Below are 18797 nucleotides of genomic sequence, written 5' to 3' on the forward strand. Positions count from 1 at the left end.
GAATTCCTCCTGTAGGTCCCACAGGAAGTTCTTCTGGATTTGCGACAAGACTTCCTTCCATATTTGCGATAAGAATTCCTTTTTTCTCTCGGAATTCCTCCAAGAGCTCAAATAGGAATTCTCCTTAGAATAACGATAGTAATTGCTTCTTCAATTCTGAAAAAAGCAAGTACAATTCCGACAGTATTCCGACAGTAGCAATTCATCCTTGATGCCCGATATTAATTCCTTCTAATATTCCTCCAGGAATTCCTCCTAGACAGGAATTTGTGACATACATTACTACTATTACGGAATGTCCAACAGGAACTGTTCCCTGAATCTCGATAGGAATTCTTTCGGACATTCCATCAAGGATTACTGCTCGAGTTTCAATTAAAATATCTCTCACCATTCCGACTGGAGTTCACCCTGGAATTTCGACTGTATTTTTTATTTCGGGAGTTCGGACTTGAGTTCCTCCTGGATATTTGTCAGGAGCTAAGACCGGTCTTTTCTAAGAACTTAAGGCTTCCTCCGGGAGGACTTCCGACAGGACTTTCCCCTGCATTTCCACCAGAAATTCCGGAAGGAATCTCCGCTGGAAATTTCAAGAGGAATCGTCGCGATTCCAAAAGGAATTCCTTCCCGTATTCTAGGAGATATTCCTGTCGGAATTTCAGGAGAACTTATTGTTGAAAGTCCTGTAGAATTTTCTGGTGGATGTCCAGGAGAAATTCCTGACGGAATTCCAGAAGAAATTTCTGTTAAAGGTCTTGGAGGAAAACTAGGAGAAACTCCTGTCGGAAGCTCAGGATAAATTCGAGTAGAAATTCCAGGAAGAATTCCTGTCGGAGTTGTTGGAGGAAATTCGGTAGGAATTTCAGGAGAGTTTGCTTATGGAAATCCAGAAGGGATTCTTGTTGGAATCACAGCAGTTTGTCCTTCCGGTATTACAGGAGGAATCCAGGTGAAATTCTGGTTGAAATCCCAGAAGAAATTCCTGTTTTTCGGCTGCTCTTGCTTCCTCGTACCGATCTCTATTCGATCGGGTACCTAACACCAACGTCCGGCTTCTGGCAACGATCTTCTCGCCTGTCACTCTCTGACACTCCCAGTGACGGGAAATGCCATTTCGATGTCTGCATTTCGATGAGACTAATTTAATAATAACTTTTTTCACAAGTCATTTAAAATTATGTTTAATATGTAAACATGTAGCCCTCAAAGAACCCGAAAACTTTCTCTATTAGGTAATTTCTCTAAACATGATATTGGCGACGTGAGAGCCGAATTAGTGCCAAATGACATTAATGTCATGACAATCCGTGACATTTTTAAAATCTCGCTCTCATGACTCACACTTTGTATTTAGAACAATGATCTGTTCGACAAAGTTCTAGGACCTTTTAAATACTTCATGTCAATCAAAAAATCCGAACTGTAAATGACTTTTGGAAAAAGTTATTAGAAAATTATTAATAGCAACATTTTTCTGTCATTTCCCATCACTGAACACTCCCACATCGAACCAATCCGTCCTGTGCAGTGCCTACCACTTCTCGTGCTGTTGTGCTCACCGCTCCATGGATCGACTCCCATATATCGTTTATGTTGTCGCTAACGTTGATTGCACTTATCCGTTCGTCGAGATTCTGGCGGTACTCAGCCGATACTCCTTCCGTCGACAATCGCTGGATATTATAACGCATCGTTCGCTGTGATCTTTCGTTCGATACAGTTGACAACCATGATCGATTTTTTCTGACAACGAGAAATGGCGCCCATCCACCAGAACATGGTCTATCTGGTTGCAAGTTTCACCATTTGGGTGTCTCCAGGTGTGCCTTCGGATGTTCTATTACTAGCCGTAGGCCGTTGTCATTGTTAGCGGAGTGAAAGCTCTCCCTACCAATTACGGAACGGAAAAAGTCCTCTCTACCGACCTGAGCGTTAGCGTCTCCGATAACAATTTTCACGTCATGCTTTGGGCACTCTCCATAGGCTTTATCAAGACATTTATAAAACGTGTCCTTCACGTCGTCGGATTTATCGTTTTCTGGTGCGTAAACGTTGATTAGGCTGTAATTGAAGAATTTGCCCCGTATCCTCAACACACAGATTCGTCCGCATCACTCGCTTCATCTGCACTATGAAACCAACTCCATGCTCTACCTTTCCGCCGCCGCTGTTATAGATGTTATATTTGAATGCAGTGTTGGACGTGGGGTTCACGGCTCGGAATTCACGTTCTCCGAATCTAGGCCATCGGACTTCTTGAATAGCCACGTTCACTCCAACCTTATGCAGTTCATGAGCCAGAAGGTTCACTCTTCCAAGTTCAATTAGGATCCTGACATTCCAGCTACCGAATTTCCAATCATAGTCCTTATTTCGTTCCTGGATCCTAGAATACCGACTGAAATTTTGTCCAAAAAAATATCCTGAAATTCCGACAAGAGTTTCTCCTAGAATTCCTTTTGTAAGAGTTCGTTAGAAATTTCTTCTGTAAAACCGACAGAAATTCCTGTTGGGATTCCGACAATTTTCACAATAAATTGATCTCCTTTCGGAACTGCAGGAGAAATCCTGTCGTATTTACAGGAGAAACTCTTGTCAGAATTTCTTTAGGATTCCCAATCGCATTTCCAGGATTATTTACTATTAGAATATTTGAAAGAATTCCTTTCGGAAATCCAGGATTCCGCATTTCAGTTGGACATTCAGAAGTGATTCCTGTCGTAATGTCAGGAGGAATTCAAATTTCTGTTAATTTTCGATGATTTTTTTTTCGGAAATCCAAGAAGAGAAATCCTGTAGGACATCATAAAAGAGATGAAACTGTTAGAAAATTCCGAACGGAGTTCCTGGAGAAATGACCTATCGAATTATAGTAGATATTTTCGACGAAATTCAAAAGCCATTCCAACAAACCATTTGCAGGAGGAACTTGTGTAATTTCCGACAGTATTCTAGGAGAAATTCTTGACGAAATATCTGGTCATAATTCCAGAGGAAATCTCGACGAAATTTTCTCATAAATTTACATTCTAGGAACAAAATGCAATGGATTTTAAGGAGGATTTCAGGGTCGTGTTGCTGGAAGAGTTTACGACAGAATTCTAGAATAATCTTCGCGGTATTCCAAAGGATTTCACTAGATGCATTTTTAATTTTTTTTTTTAATTATACTAGCCATTCATAGAGATATTCGTGAACAAATTTCGTTCATGAGAATTGTGCAAATGTATACTGAAAATAAAATCCTTTGTTATTCATGAGATAACTTTCAGAGGAATTCATAGCAAAATATCTGAAAAAAATCGTAAAGGAAATCCTGCACGACTTTTCAGAAATATTTCAGAATTTTTCGAAAAAAAATGCTGAAGAATTTGCAATATGCCATATTGAAATATGCCATTTTTGAAGTTTAGAAAGTGCACTAGTATTTTTTCCGATTTCAACTGAATTCAGTATATCTTATATGTTTTAGATTGTTATATGGGTCTTACGAACGACTTAATTATTTAGGAACAGACAAGTCTGTGCATTAGGCGTAGCGCACACAATCCAAACAATGTGAACTAGACTCCTTCTGATCAAGTTGCATGCAAATGTAAATTGCTTAAGTACTCATATTTTTACCATGCAACCGTTAAGTGTGAAAAAGTCAATAAAGGGGGTAGGTACATCAGACGCCTTGTGTGCAGTGCGCAAATAACACAATCATCAGCGCCCAGCAAACATATTCAAAAAGGGCTGAGGGACTACATGAGCAACCCCCATCCGAGAGTAAGTACTGAATAAAAAACAGAGGAAATAAACATACTTTTCTAACGACTAAGGAAAGTGCAAATGCATTCAAGCTGAAGAGCCGGGAAGCTACGCGATGCAAAACTAATCAACGTGTAGCTTTTGAGATTTATTATACAGTGGTTCGTACTTTGCGGTATTAAGGTATGGCTTGGCTTGATCGATTGATTGAACACACTTACCGCTTTGGCGTAGGCTTTGCCGATTCCATCCGTTGCTCCGGTGACCACTAAGGGAGAGAAGAGAGAAGAAAACCGAACGTTAGAAACACTATCTCCATGCATTTTATGGTTTGCACTTTGCACCTGACAATCAACAGCTTAGCTGGTCACCAACAGATATTACCTGCTAGTAGATTCGAACTTTTGCGATCAAAACAAGTCTACATGAACCAGACTATGACATACGGTGTAATTAATTTGCCAGGTGATCAGCGAGGAAGCTCTCGGCGAAGGTTGCGGATTAATTAACGGGTTCTAGTCGGAACTTGGATGCGGCAGGTTTTCCTGGTTAATATTGCTTTCGTAGAGTGAACAACACACATGTAATAAATGGGTGTGCAGTTCTACGAGTCTTGTCAAAGGAAAATCAATATTGGAAAAAGCCTCAAAACTTTCCGTTCGTTAGCCCCAGCGGCAAAATAAACATCATTACACCAAATAAAAAAGAAAATATTTAGTGCTAAACACGAAGTAATTTACGGTTATGGCGCGCGATCGTCATTAGTACCGCGTATTAATAGCCGATAATCACTCATCTGTGCCAATAGAGGTCAAAGGGATCATCGGAGAATCTCCCGTCGTCAGACTGGACGTCGATGGTTGGATCAGCCTAGCCTTGACATTTGCAATTCCTCCAACAGGAGTGTTGGCTCACTTATTGTTGCATCACGGGTTACATTTTGCTTATGTAATGCAATTTGAAACGCATCGTTTACTACATGTTGCTATGGTAACGACGATCATATTTTAGCGTTGCGTGTCGTGTCGCGTTAGTGCGAATGTTTCGCACTGCGTTGTCAAGGAAGTTCAAATGATGCAGGGCAGCACGCATGGAATTTTAATTCTAGCTGCAGGTTCACGTGTTATGAAGAAACATATTTATATCGCACTGATTGTCGATAGTAGATTACGGCGAAACGAATGCCAAATGCGCGAATGCGAAATGAAAAACTCACACGATGATGAGCTTACTTAATACAACGAATGGCTGATAGAGTTCAGGCTACGATTAGTGAAAAGTTGTAGAAGTCATTATTTTGCGATTTCTAGAAAAAAGCACTTGAATAACAAATTTTCTCAAACGACTTAGGGACCAACCAGACCCCCCCCCCCTAGCAAAACGCCTTCTGGATAATCCCTTATATTTACCGTGTTTGAGATGTTCGTAACAAAACTAGACCTAAACATATGTTCATTTATTCATTTATTTAGTCTACATCTGAATAGATAACATTGAATCAACAATTTGACGCCACAATATACGGTTCGAGGCCGCATCTCTCCATCCTCGAATACGCCCCACGCTCGCCAAGTCGTTTTGCACCTGGTCTGCCCATCTCGCTCGCTGCGCTCCACGTTGTCTCGTCCCTGCCGGATCGGAAGCGAACACCATCTTTGCAGGGTTGCTGTCCGGCATTCTTGCAACATGTCCTGCCCATCGAACCCAAGCATGTACTTTGTCTTTGACGCATTCACCACCAGTCCAACTTTTGTTGCTTCACGTTTCAGGCGGGTGTACAGTTCTGCCACCTTTGCAAATGTTCGGCCGACAATGTCCATGTCATCCGCGAAACAAATAAATTGACTGGATCTGTTGAAAATCGTACCCCGGCTGTTACACCCGGCTCTCCGCATGACACCTTCTAGCGCAATGTTGAACAACAGGCACGAAAGTGCATCACCTTGTCTTAGTCCCGGCGAAATTCGAACGAACTGGAGTGTTCGCCCGAAATCTTCACACAGTTTTGCACACCATCCACCGTTGCTTTGATCAGTCTTGTAAGCTTCCCAGGGAAGCTGTTCTCGTCCATAATTTTCCATAGCTCTACGCGGTCTATACTGTCGTATGCCGCCTTGAAATCAACGAACAGATGATGCGTTGGGACCTGGTATTCACGGCATTTTTGAAGGATTTGCCATACAGTAAAGATCTGGTCCGTTGTTGAGCGGCCGTCAACGAAGCCGGCTTGATAACTTCCCACGAACTCATTCACTAATGGTGACAGACGACGGAAGATGATCTGGGATATCACTTTGTAGGCGGCATTAAGGATGGTGATCGCTCGAAAGTTCTCACACTCCAGCTTGTGGCCTTTCTTGTAGATGGGGCATATAACCCCTTCCTTCCACTCCTCCGGTAGCTGTTCAGTTTCCCAGATTCTGACTATCAGTTTGTGCAGGCAAGTGGCTAGCTTTTCCGGGCCCATCTTGATGAGCTCAGCTCCGATACCATCCTTACCGGCTGATTTATTGGTCTTTAGCTGTTGGATGGCATCCTTAACTTCCCTCAAGGTGGGGTCTGGTTGGCTTCCATCGTCCGCTGAACTGACGTAGTCATCTCCTCCGCTGCCTTGACTTTCACTGCCTGTACTCTCAGCGCCATTCAAATGTTCCTCGTAGTGCTGCTTCCACCTTTCGATCACCACACGTTCGTCCGTCAAGATGCTCCCATCCTTAGCCCGGCACATTTCGGCTCGCGGCACGAAGCCTTTGCGGGATGCGTTGAGCTTCTGGTAGAACTTGCGTGTTTCTTGAGAACGGCACAGCTGTTCCATCTCCTCGCACTCCGCTTCTTCCAGGCGGCGTTTCTTCTCCTGAAAAAGGCGGGTCTGCTGTCTCCGCTTCCGTCTATAACGTTCCACGTTCTGCCGGGTACCTTGCTGCAGCGCGACCGCCCGCGCTGCGTCCTTCTCTTCCAGAATCTGTCTGCACTCTTCGTCGAACCAATCGTTCCGTCGACTTCGTCCCACATACTCGACGTTGTTCTCCGCTGCGTCGTTAATGGCTGCTTTAACTGTATTCCAGCAGTCCTCAAGAGGGGCTCCATCGAGCTCACCCTCTTCTGGCAACGCTACCTCGAGATGCTGCGCGTATGCAGTGGCGACATCTGGTTGCTTCAGTCGCTCTAGGTCATACCGCGGCGGTCGTCGGTACCGAACATTGTTGATGACGGATAATTTTGGGCGCAGTTTACCCATCACCAGATAGTGGTCAGAGTCGATGTTAGCGCCACGATATGCCCTGACGTCGATAATGTCGGAGATGTGCCGTCCATCAATCAGAACGTGGTCGATTTGTGATTCTGTCTGCAGTGGTGATATCCAGGTGTACCGATACGGAAGGCTGTGTTGGAAGTAGGTGCTGCGAATGGCCATATTTTTGGAGGCGGCGAAATCAATTAGTCGTAGGCCGTTTTCGTTCGTCAGCCGGTGAGCGCGGAACTTTCCAATAGTCGGTCTAAACTCCTCCTCTTGGCCAACCTGAGCGTTCAAATCTCCTATGATGATTTTGACGTCGTGGCTTGGGCAGCTGTCGTACTCACGTTCCAGCTGCGCGTAGAATGCGTCCTTATCATCATCAGTGCTTCCGGAGTGTGGGCTATGGACGTTGGTTATGCTGAAGTTGAAGAACCGGCCTTTGATCCTCAATCTGCACATTCTTTAATTGATCGGCCACCAACCGATCACGCGCCTTTGCATATCGCCCATCACTATGAAAGCTGTTCCCAGCTCGTGTGTGTTGCCGCAGCTCTGGTAGATGGTATGATTACCTCTAAACGTTCGCACCATTGATCCCTTCCAACAAACCTCCTGCAGCGCTACGATGCCGAATCCACGGTCCTTGAGAACATCGGCGAGTATGCGTGTGCTCCCGACGAAGTTGAGAGATTTGCAGTTCCACGAACCGAGTTTCCAATCGCTAGTCCCTTTTCGTCGCAGTGGTCTTCGCCAATGGTTCCAGTCCGTACTCTCTTGTTGATTGTTCGTTGCGTGAATTTCTTTTTGGCGGGCTTGCAGGGCCTGACACCAAACCCCCTAAATTTCCGGAGGATCATGGTGCACAGTTTCACTTAGAGTCCCTCGCTGGCACTCGGACGATGATCAGCCGCCCCTAACATGGAGAACAGACGCTGTTGTGAGCCGATCCTGACATGGAGAACAGACGCTCAATAAGATTTGCACCTCTGAAGAGGAGCAAACCTCCCCCCTTCCCTGTCAGCATACGACTATTTTGGGGGCAGCAGGGACTTTGTCCAAGGGCTTGACGACCCCTCCCCATGGCCACTGCGAGTTAGACCGGGATCATCGTTCCTAACCCCTAATCCCAAGGCGTCAAGCGACCCGTGCCGAGGGGATGCATGGCCAGGGGGGGGTGAAATAATAAGCTAGGCCTTTAACGGAGCCTGTGGGGTACCTGGGCACCCTCCACAGTAATTGTCCCTTTGGACCTTTTTTCTCGAGCAACTCGTGGGACCAAAATGGAAAACCAAGTCAATTCTTCAATTAGTGGTAGTAGTGTAGGCGACAACCCCTTAGCAAGAGGTGGATTGTTCAGGTCTCCGCCTAGGAGGCCAGAGGCAATAGTCGGCAGCTCAGTGCGCAGCGCCAGCGTGGGTCACTTAACCTTCATCTCGGCTAAAAAAACGCCGGTAGGGGTTATTGACGGCCCATGGCTTGTGGAGGCGATGAACCGCAAACGCGATGGGCTTTCGGCCCTCGAGGTGGCGACGGAACAGCTGGACGCCATCATCGACTTTGCGCCATCGAAGCATAATATCAGTAAGGACCTCAAGAGGAGCTTGCAGAAACTTCGAAAGTCGATGCTGGACGCCAAGCTGGAGAGGGCGGAGGGTTATTACCCCGAACAAGGGTAGTGGAGCTGGGAAGCTGAACCCCGACCAGGTACCTCCAAAACCGGGGGAGGAAGGACCTGGAAAGGTCCGTCCACTCAGGAAAGACGGTGGTAAGGGGTTACGGCAGGCTGAAAGTTTTAGGCCGCACCAGACCAGTGAAATAGAGGGGGATGACGCCTCCTGGACCCTGGTCAAGAACAAGAGGAAACCGAAGACGTCAAGGGCCGAATGAGGGTAGCAAGAAGTCTAGGGTAGGCGCCAATCGCTCCAGGGGCGAGGAGTACCGTCAAGCTCGGTGAACTCGGCGCCGATGTACGTCGAATAAGACGTACCCGGATGGGCGAGATGATCCTCGAGCTGAAGCGGGGCGTCTCGCAAAAGGGTGCCGCCTACAAGAAGTTGGCGGAGAAAGTTCTAGGCGAGACGGTCAAGGTGAGGGCACTCACTACGGAGGTGAATCTAAGGGTTAAAGACCTGGACGAGATCACCGAAGTCGAAGAGCTCGTCACGGCACTGCGGCTACAGTGTGAAGTGGAGGCGTCCACCGCAGCCGTTCGGCTACGGAAAGGTCCGGCAGGAACACAGGTAGCATTGGTTCGGCTATCTGCAGCGGACGCCTGAATGGGGGACGGATATCGCCATCATAGCAGATCCTTAACGGGTACCCGCCAGGAACGGTAATTGGGTCACCGATGGGTCTCAAATGGCGGCGATATGGACAACGGGGAAATACCCAGTCCAAGAGATGGTGTCTTCGACACACGAGGGCTTCGTCATTGCCAAAATCAACGAGGTCTTCTTCTGCAGCTACTATGCGCCTCCTCGATGGTCGATCAGTTCGGCAGTTCGGTCGAATGCTAGATTGTTTGTCGACTATACGACCAGCATTCAGCGGACGAAACAAGGGGCGAGGCCTAGCCCTCGTGTGTCGAAGACATCATATTTCGACGACGAGGTGTTTAAGGAAGCGCTCCGCCGCGAGCACAATACTCTCGGTCTGAACGGCGAGCAGCTGGTAACAGTACTCTCGCGTGCATGCGATGCCACCATGCCTAGGAAAGTCCACCCTAGGAATGGGAGACCACCGGCTTACTGGTGGACTCAAGCAATTGTAAACCTGCGCCGCGCCTGCATACGGGCAAGGAGGCGGATGCAGCGAGCACGCACAGAAGAGGAGCGTGTTGAACGTGTTGTTGGCGTTCGTGGCTGCTAGAGCTGCTCTGACTGAGATTAGATCAAGCAAAAAAGCCTGCTTCGAGGGCCTGTGTCAAAGTGCCAACGCGAATCCATGGGGTGACGCCTATAGGGTCGTAATGGCCAAGACACGTTAGGCGATGGCTCCTACAGAGCGGTCTCCAGAGATGCTGGAGAGGATCATCCAAGTCCCTGGCCTTCCTTTGTGGAGCTGCCAGGGGCCAGGGTGGCCGACGAGGGAAGAGTAACTGTGGCGGAACTTGCGGGGATTGCACAGTCCCTTAGTGTAGGTAAGGCGCCAGGACCGGATGGTATTCCGAACCTGGCCATCAAAGCGGCCATTACTGAGGCTTCCGAGATGTTCAGATCTGTCATGCAGAGATGCCTGGACGAGGGAGTCTTCCCTGAAGCATGGAAAAGGCAGAGCTTGGTCCTATTACCAAAGGCGGGAAAACCACCGGGGGATCCGTCGGCATATGGACCAATATGCCTGCTTGATACGGCGGGGAAGGTGCTCGAGAAGATCATCCTCAACAGGTTGTTGATACGCACGGAGGGTGCGGATGGTCTATCGAGTAACCAGTTTGGCTTCCGAAAGGGTAAGTCGACCGTAGACGCTATCTTGTCGGTTACCAAATCCGTGGAGATAGCTATCCAGCGTAACAGGAGGGGAGTTCGCTATTATGCAGTAGTGACTCTCGACGTGAGGAATGCTTTCAATAGTGCCAGTTGGGCAGCTATTGCAGATGCGCTCCTGCGTCTTGGAATTCCCGAGTACCTGTACAAGATTCTCGGAAGCTACTTCCAGAATCGAGTACTGATATACGTAACCTCAGGGGATCCGCAAGGTTCCATACGGGGTCTGGTGTTATGGAACGTCATGTACTACGGTGTCTTGAGGTTGAAGTTCCCGGTGGGCGTGGTAATCGTCGGCTTCGCTGACGATATTACGCTGGAGGTCTACGGCGAATCGATCGAAGAGGTGGAGTTGACTGCAGCCCACTTGATCGCAATTGTGGAGGAGTGGATGAGTTCCAGGAAGTTAGAACTGGTTCTCCACAAGACTGAGGTGGTTGTTGTTAACAACCAAAAGTCGAAGCAACAAGCGGTGATAAGGGCAGGCAACTGCACGATCACCTCTGAACGCTCCATCAAACGCTTGGGGGTAATGATCGACGATAAGCTCACCTTTGGTAGCCACGTCAATGACGCCTGCTAGCGTGCCTCCACAGCTAAAGTGTCATTGTCCAGGATGATGTCCAATAGCTCTGCGGTTTATGCCAGCAAGCGCATGTTTCTGGCTAGCGTTGCTCTGTCCATACTGAGGTATGGGGGGGCAGCTTGGGGCACGGCCCTGCGTACTAACTGCTACAGAACGAAGTTAGAAAGTACGTATAGGCTCATGTGCCTAAGAGTTGCGAGCGCGTACCGTACCGTGTCGCACGATGCACTTTGCGTCATCATCGGTATGATGCCTATTAACATCGTTATCGGTGAAGACATAGAGTGCTTCGAAATGCGCGGCACGAGAGGCATCCGTAGGACTGTCAGGTTGGCCTCAATGGTCAAATGGCAGCGTGCGTGGGACAGTTCCACTAAGGGTGGATGGACACATAGGTTGATACCGGAGATAGGTACGTGGGTCAAGAGGCGCCATGGGGAAATCACTTTCCACCTGACCCAGGTCCTTACAGGCCATGGTTGCTTCAGACAGTACCTACACCGGTTCGGACACTCGGCCTCGCCCGAGTGTCCGGTGTGCGCAGGTTTAGAGGAAACGGCGGAACACGTGTTGTTCGTGTGCCCGCGTTTTCGCACAATGCGTGACCACATGCTTGCCACATGTGGTCTGGACACTACCCCGGACAACCTAGTCCGGAGGATGTGTAAAGATGAAGTTGGCTGAAACGCCGTTTTATCGGCTATCGTCCAAATCGTCTCGGAGATACACAGAAGGTGGCGCGTAGACTCGAGGAATGGCTAGTTCAGGCGCAAATAAGAGGTGGTCCAAGGGTTCGGAGTCGGCTTCATGGGTCATACTGGTGCCCTGTGGTCGAACTCGATCCTTTTATCGAACAAGTGGCCGCGTGAAGAACAACATGGTATCGTCGCTTTCGCGGCGTCGGTCAACCGGGCGGGTTCCGAGCCCGAGGATGGAAAGGGGTCCTCGTCAAGGCTGGGGCAGGCGTAGGCACCGCGTCGGCAAGTCCCTCTGTGTGCTGGCGAATAGGCCCTATCGCAGAGAGGTCAATTTGGGGTGCACGCGGCATCATCATTCTTGATACCAGTCGTGCAGAGGGAAGCAGGCGCGAAGTCGACCCTTCCCACCTTCCGAGGACATAGGGTATGGTAAGGCCACCTGGAAAGCCGGCAATGCGCTGGCACGATACCATGGTGTTCTTCTAAAAAAGCGATTCACGATGTTCGATGCTGCAAGGACACGCAGCTAACCTCGAGGGTGCGTTATGCACTGGCCCCCCTTTGAAGCATTACTTTCTGGTTGTACCGAAGGGACGATAGGCTTGGCGGCAATGGAAACGGTTTAGCGGGTCGGGGATGCAGTCTTGCCTCCCTCGTTTGCTGTTGGAGGTGGCCCCCTAACCCCGCACTTCCTGGACAACCCAGGATGTCTGTTGAGCAGATTCCCCCTCCATTGCTTAGGAAGAAAAAAAGAGTAAGAACTGTGAATTAACACTAAGATCATCGTCAGAAATGGCATAGAAAAAATGCACTACTCGAGGACGAACTATCCAAAATGACTATTTTACGGACGTCCCAAGTTTTCCAAAACGCCGTTTATTATCTCAATCAATTAATTATCTTAAAGATAAATCGTCTAGCTCAAACCTTTGTAGGGGTATGTAGCGGGACCATCATCATCATCATCCTACGGCTTTGCTCGCAAGGCTAATTCGACACTCAATTACACAGGATTCTGTTTTTACACGATTTTTTTCGCCCGTATTTTTGATCGTGCGACTTCAATTTACCACCAAAATCTTTGCAACATGTTCCAAAAAAACCTGAATAAAAAAAAAACTAAAATCACATCATAACATTATATGCGTTAAACATTTAGAACGAGTGATATTCATCTGGACACCAAAAGTGATATTGACCAAGCTTTCGTAACTTTGACAAATTTAATTGTCGAAGCCAGAGGCATTGCAATTCCTAAATGTGTAATCAAATTCCACTCCATTATTATAACCGGCGATTTTCAGCTACCGATTCATCTGAAAATGTGAGGCGAAGGCAGTACCTGAGAAATCGTGATCCTGCTTTGAAAGTTATATGACAAAATTTATACAAAATGAAATTTAGAAACATTTTGTTATTGTCCTTCCCGATTCAGTCTACCCAGATTTTATTACGTTTTCGACCCGATTTTTAACCTAATTTGACAAACCTAAAAACATTTTGAAAATTCCCGTACAGTTACGGTACCGGTACAGTTCCAAGGCATAAACTGATTCATATTTGTGAAATGAAATGAAAAATTGAAAATAAACAAACTTCCGATATTGTCACATTTCATATTTGTCACATTTTGTCACAAAATTCACCAAGGGAGTGATAAAATCGGGATATTCTTCTTCTTCTTATTGGTATTACATCCCCCACTGGGACATTGCCGCCTCGCAGCCCTCGGCCCTCGGGATATTACTATATTAATTTTGAGTATATCCAGGAATTCGTCCGGAAGTCCATCAATTTCTGAATATTCTTCCAGGAATTTGTGAGGAAATCCTTTCAAGAAATTCTCTAGAATTCCTTTTGAAACTCCTGTGGAAAACTATTTTGAAATTTCATTGGGAGGTACTTCTCTAAGAATTCATCCAGGAATTTTTTCAAAAGTTTATTTGGAAATTATTTTAGAAATTACTCCGAGAACTGTTTTTCAAGTATTCCCCCAAAATACACCAACAAATGTCTTCAAAAAATCATGCAGGATTTTCACAGGAATGCTTTGGAAAATTTATCTGGTTATTCCCCAGATTTTTTCCGGAATTTTCCCGGAAATAACTTTTGAAATTCCACCAAAATTTAGAAATTTTGTGGATAGGGGTGTCTGGGGTAAGATGCAACCCAGGGGCAAAACGACCTTTTGGCATTTTTGGCGGTGTTTCAGACATATTTTCAAGAATGTTTACTGCTGGAATCGTAGTTCAAGATCCGAACTACATGTGCTGTTATAAATACTAAAGAAAAATTGCCGAAAATGTCCTTAAAAACGTCAAAGGGTCGTTTTGCCCCGGGGGGTGTATATTACTCCAGTTTCCCCTATATCTGATAAAGTTCATGCGAGAGCTTCCGTAGCAATTCTTGGAGGGATTACTGATTGGAATCTGGAGGAATGTTTGGACAAATTGGATTTTTGGTGGATTTTTCAGTGCACCTTCAGGGCCGGGACCTCTCGCTGATTTTTTTTAAAAAGGTGTCGAAGAAACTCCAGAAGAAATTCGCGTTGCTGGTTTGAGTTCCTTGAAGATTTCTTGAAAAAAAAAAATGCGATGAAATTTCATATAGCATATAGGATAGCATAGCATAGTTATGGTGTACTTCGTAGATTGGATACCGATACTCATGTTTTTTCTTTTTAAATCTTCATTCAGATTACTATTAGAAATGTTCGAGACGAGCCAGCCTAGGGCTGAAAGTCTCGCTAATAAAGACAAAAAAAATATTAGAAATCAAGGTGGGTGTGATCCTTGATTTCAATCTAGGACAAAACATCACAAAAGCATGAGAATTAATATTCCTAGCCACGCCCATCTTCACCGTATCTTGGGAGAGGAAGGAAGTGTTGATGTAGCTGTAGCACTTACTTAATGAGAGGCAAAGGAATTCATAAAACAACATCGCTTTCCAGTTCGAGACAGCAGCACGTACGGACGTGTTTTTTGCCCGCGCAAAGTAATGCCGGCAAACAACGACCATCATCAATCCGTCGTGGAGTTCCTCGAGGTCCACAAGTATGAGTACTACACTCATGACCACCCCGGCACGAAGCCGCTAAAGGCTTTGCTACGAGGACTCCACGACATGAAGGAAGAGGAGTTAAAAGTTGAGCTCGAAAATTACGGATTAAAACCGGTGGCCCTGCACAAGATCGCTCCTCACGACAAGACGAGGAGATATCGCGACCAGCTTTAGCTGGTCCACCTGGAGCACGGCTCCACCACGTGGAAGGACCTTAAGCTGGTCGGCGTTATAAATTACACCATCGTTGACTGGGAGCGATATCGGCCAGTGCACCGCGACGTCACGCATTGCACCAACTGCTTCAATTTCGAGCACGGCACCAGGAACTGCCACATTAAGCCGCGCTGCAACAAGTGTGGCGAACCCCATTTGACTGATGAGTGCGACAAAATGGAGGTGGCCGATCCCAAGTGCGCTAACTGTGGCGACAAATATCGGGCCACCACAAAGGGCTGCCCAAAGCGAGCCGAGGTCCTGGAAATCCGGAAGAAGGCTTCCACCAGGACCATTCCGAAGAAGAACCGTGTTCCTGTAATCAACGAGGTGAACTTTCCAGCCATCCCGGCTCCCCGACGTGTGATTCCAATACTTCCACCGCTACAGCCGCACAAGCGACTGGCAGCGGCAGCTGCATCGGTCCAAACTCCAACATCGTCGGCACCATCCACCAGCGAATGGCCCCCGCTCCCTCCTCCTGGGTTCCATCGGCAGTCGGAGAACGAAGCCGTCCCATCGGAAGAATCTGTTCCGCTGTACACTCCGGAGCAACTGATGCCGATCTTCGCGCAGCTCGCCACTCGGCTGCGCGGCTGCAAAACCCGCTTCGACCAGGTCTTCACTCTTGGCATGTTCATCATTGAAAATGGCTGCTAGGGTGGGCCTGGTCAACTGGAACGCTTGCTCGCTCAAGAGCAAAATAATTGAGCTGAAGGATTTCCTTGAGGAGAAGGAAATAGACGTGGCGTTCATCAACGAAACGCACCTAAAACCGGAGGTGAACATCCCGGACTTCCGCATCTTGCGATTCGACCGGCCGACCAGGGGAGGCGGTGTGGCTATCGCTTTTCGCTACAACATCAACTGTCGTCTGCTTCCAAGCTTCCATCTCAGTGTCATCGAGGCCATCGGTGTCGAAATCACCACTTCGGTCGGCACAATCGCGCTCATCGCGGCGTACTGTCCAACGCAAGCCAAAGCCGGCGATGGATCATCGGCTGCCCTTCGGAGGTACATCGTCAAGCTTACGCGGAGGCAAGACCAGTATATCATTGCCGGTGACTTGAATGCCAAACATCAAGCCTGGGGCAACAGCCGCGGCAATCGAAACGGCACCATCTGGAGCAACGACATGGAGGAAGGCCACTACACGATCTTGAGCCCGGATTCCCCCACTCGGCTGAGTCGGTCCGGTACCCACGCAACCCTCGACCTATACATCACGAACATGAATGGTCATGTCTCGCAGCCGGTTGTCCACCAGGAGCTCAGTTCGGATCACTATCCAGTGGTGGCAGAAGTGGGCTCCTCGGTCAATCGGCACCAGCAGTTACGGCGAAACTACCATCGAGTGAACTGGCAGCGGTTCCAGCAGTGCGTCGACAACTCCGTCGGTTACGAGGTGCGTCCGGAGACGCCGGAAAGTATCGACCACCAGCTATGCGCCATCGAAGAGGCAATCTCGGTGGCCAGAGAGCAGCATGTCCCGACGGCTCGGCAGGTAAGCAACTCCTTAAACATCTATACACTCACCAAAGATTTGATTCGATTGCGGAATGTCACTCGCAGGCAGTTTCAGCGTACTGGACTGCCTGAGCTTAAGGCACGCTGCAATCGAATCACCAAAATTGTCAATGCCAGAATGGTGGACCTCAAAAATAACGACTCCTCGAATAAGATCCGCACTCTCCCAGATTATGCTAAGCCGTTCTGGAAAATGACCAAAATACTAAAATCCAAGCCTCGGCCCATCCCACCTTTGATCCCACTAGACAATAATGGCTCTAAGGATCGCTTGATAACTCCTGCAGAGAAGGTCGCTGAAATAGGTCGTCACTTCGTCAGCTCACACAATCTTGGGCAGAACATCGTCAGTCCACACGAAGCAGCCGTCAACGAGCATGCTAACAACATCCATTTGATTCCCAACGACTTCTCGGAGGAGTTGAAGATCTCAGCTGACGAATTGACGGCCTATATCAAATCGTCGAAGAACATGAAGGCCCCAGGCTTCGACAGCATCCTGAATCTCGAGCTCAAACACATGAGTGCTCCGTTCTTTGAGCACCTCTCGCTGATCTTTAATCAGTGTCTCCGGCTCAGCTACTTCCCATCGTCCTGGAAGTCAGCTAAAGTCATCCCCATCCGGAAGCCTGGAAAGGATCTTTCCTCCCCCAAAAGTTATCGACCCATCAGCCTTCTCTCAGGGTTATCCAAGCTATTCGAAAAAGCTATTCATCACCGGTTACTTGAGTCTGCCGAAAATCTCAACATCTTGCTCGAGGAACAGTTTGGTTTCCGACGCGGTCGGTCAACTGTACACCAACTGACCCGAGTTACCAACGTCCTCAGACGGAACAAGTTTGTCTCGAAAACATTTGCCATGGCCTTACTCGATGTCGAGAAGGCATTTGACAATGTATGGCATGATGGCCTGGTGTACAAACTACAACGCTACAATCTTCCCAGCTACCTGGTGAAAATCATCAACAATTACCTGTCAGCAAGGACATTCCGGGCCTCAATCAGCGGAGCGAGTTCCAATGCGCACAACATCGTCGCAGGCGTCCCCCGGGGCAGTATCCTCGGGCCCCTGCTTTTCAATCTGTTCACCTCCGACATGCCAGAACCTCCAGAAGGCGGCATTCTGTTTCTGTTCGTAGATGACACCTCCATCGTCTACAACGGTAGAGTGATCGGAGCGCTAGTGGCAAAACTCCAACGAGGCCTGGATGCCCTGACAGAGTATCTCACCAGCTGGTAGATCTGTATCAACGCGGCGAAGACCCAGGTCATCATTTTCCCCCACTCCAAATCCCCTAAACTTGTTCCGCCTGGGGACTGTAAAATCATCCTCAATGGCACGACTGTGGAATGGGCCAATGAGGCCGACTACCTTGGCTTGACCCTCGACAGCAAGCTTATTTTCAGGCAACAGGTTGACAAAACGGTGACAAAGTATAACGTCTTGTTAAAACTACTGTACCCTTTGATCAACCGCCGGTCGTCATTGTCCCTGAAAAATAAGCTTGCTGTCTACAAGCAAATCATCCTCCCTGTGATCGAATATGGCACGCCGATCTGGGAGAGCTGCGCGAAAATCCACCACCTCAAACTTCAACGGGTCCAAAACAAATTCCTGAGGATGATCCTCAACACCCCTCCCAGGACAAAAACATCCGAGGTCCACCGTCTGGCCGGAATAAAAACCTCACATGAACGCTTTGGTGAGTGTAAAGAAAAGTTTAGGGTCCGTTGCTTGCACTCGGACCAAGAAGCGCTTAGGGCGCCAGTTCCAATCTAGGTTATCAAATTTTTATTGTAAATATTAGTGTACATAGTAGTTAGGTTATTAAATTTTAAAAAACACACTAGCGCCTCCTGAAGGCCGTCATGATACATCATATTTTAAAAATTAGGTTAAAATAATAATAATAAAATAATAATTATAATAAAAATAATAATAATAATAACAATAATTGAATTTGAAGTTGGAGGGCCAAGCCGGCCGATCACTGTACATGTTAAAAATAATTGTAGAACAAAAAATGTTTTAAAATAAAGAAGAATTTTACTACTACTATTCATTAAACAAATTCTCGCAAAATTCCAAGACAAACTTTTCAAAAGAATCTAGTAACACAACTATTCTTGAAGGAAGTTACGGAAATATAAAAAGATCTTGTGGAATTTCCAGTAGAAGAATATTTTGAAGGCTATCTTAAAATTGCTCTGAGGATTAGTTCAATTGGAGA

The 18797-nt window shown here is 47.3% G+C and overlaps 1 protein-coding gene across 2 annotated transcripts in view; it reads right to left on the reverse strand.

Annotated features, from left to right (window-relative positions):
* Positions 1-18797, reverse strand: part of LOC134203488 (very-long-chain 3-oxoacyl-CoA reductase) — a 47850-nt gene that overhangs the window by 15659 nt on the left and 13394 nt on the right. For both annotated transcript variants that reach the window (XM_062678359.1, XM_062678363.1), the window contains exon 3: positions 3975-4021. In XM_062678359.1, the coding sequence (XP_062534343.1) occupies positions 3975-4021 (47 nt within the window). The remainder of the gene's footprint in view (positions 1-3974; positions 4022-18797) is intronic.

This window comes from Armigeres subalbatus, chromosome 1 (assembly GCF_024139115.2).
Source record: "Armigeres subalbatus isolate Guangzhou_Male chromosome 1, GZ_Asu_2, whole genome shotgun sequence".
Classification (NCBI taxonomy): Eukaryota; Metazoa; Arthropoda; class Insecta; order Diptera; family Culicidae; genus Armigeres; species Armigeres subalbatus.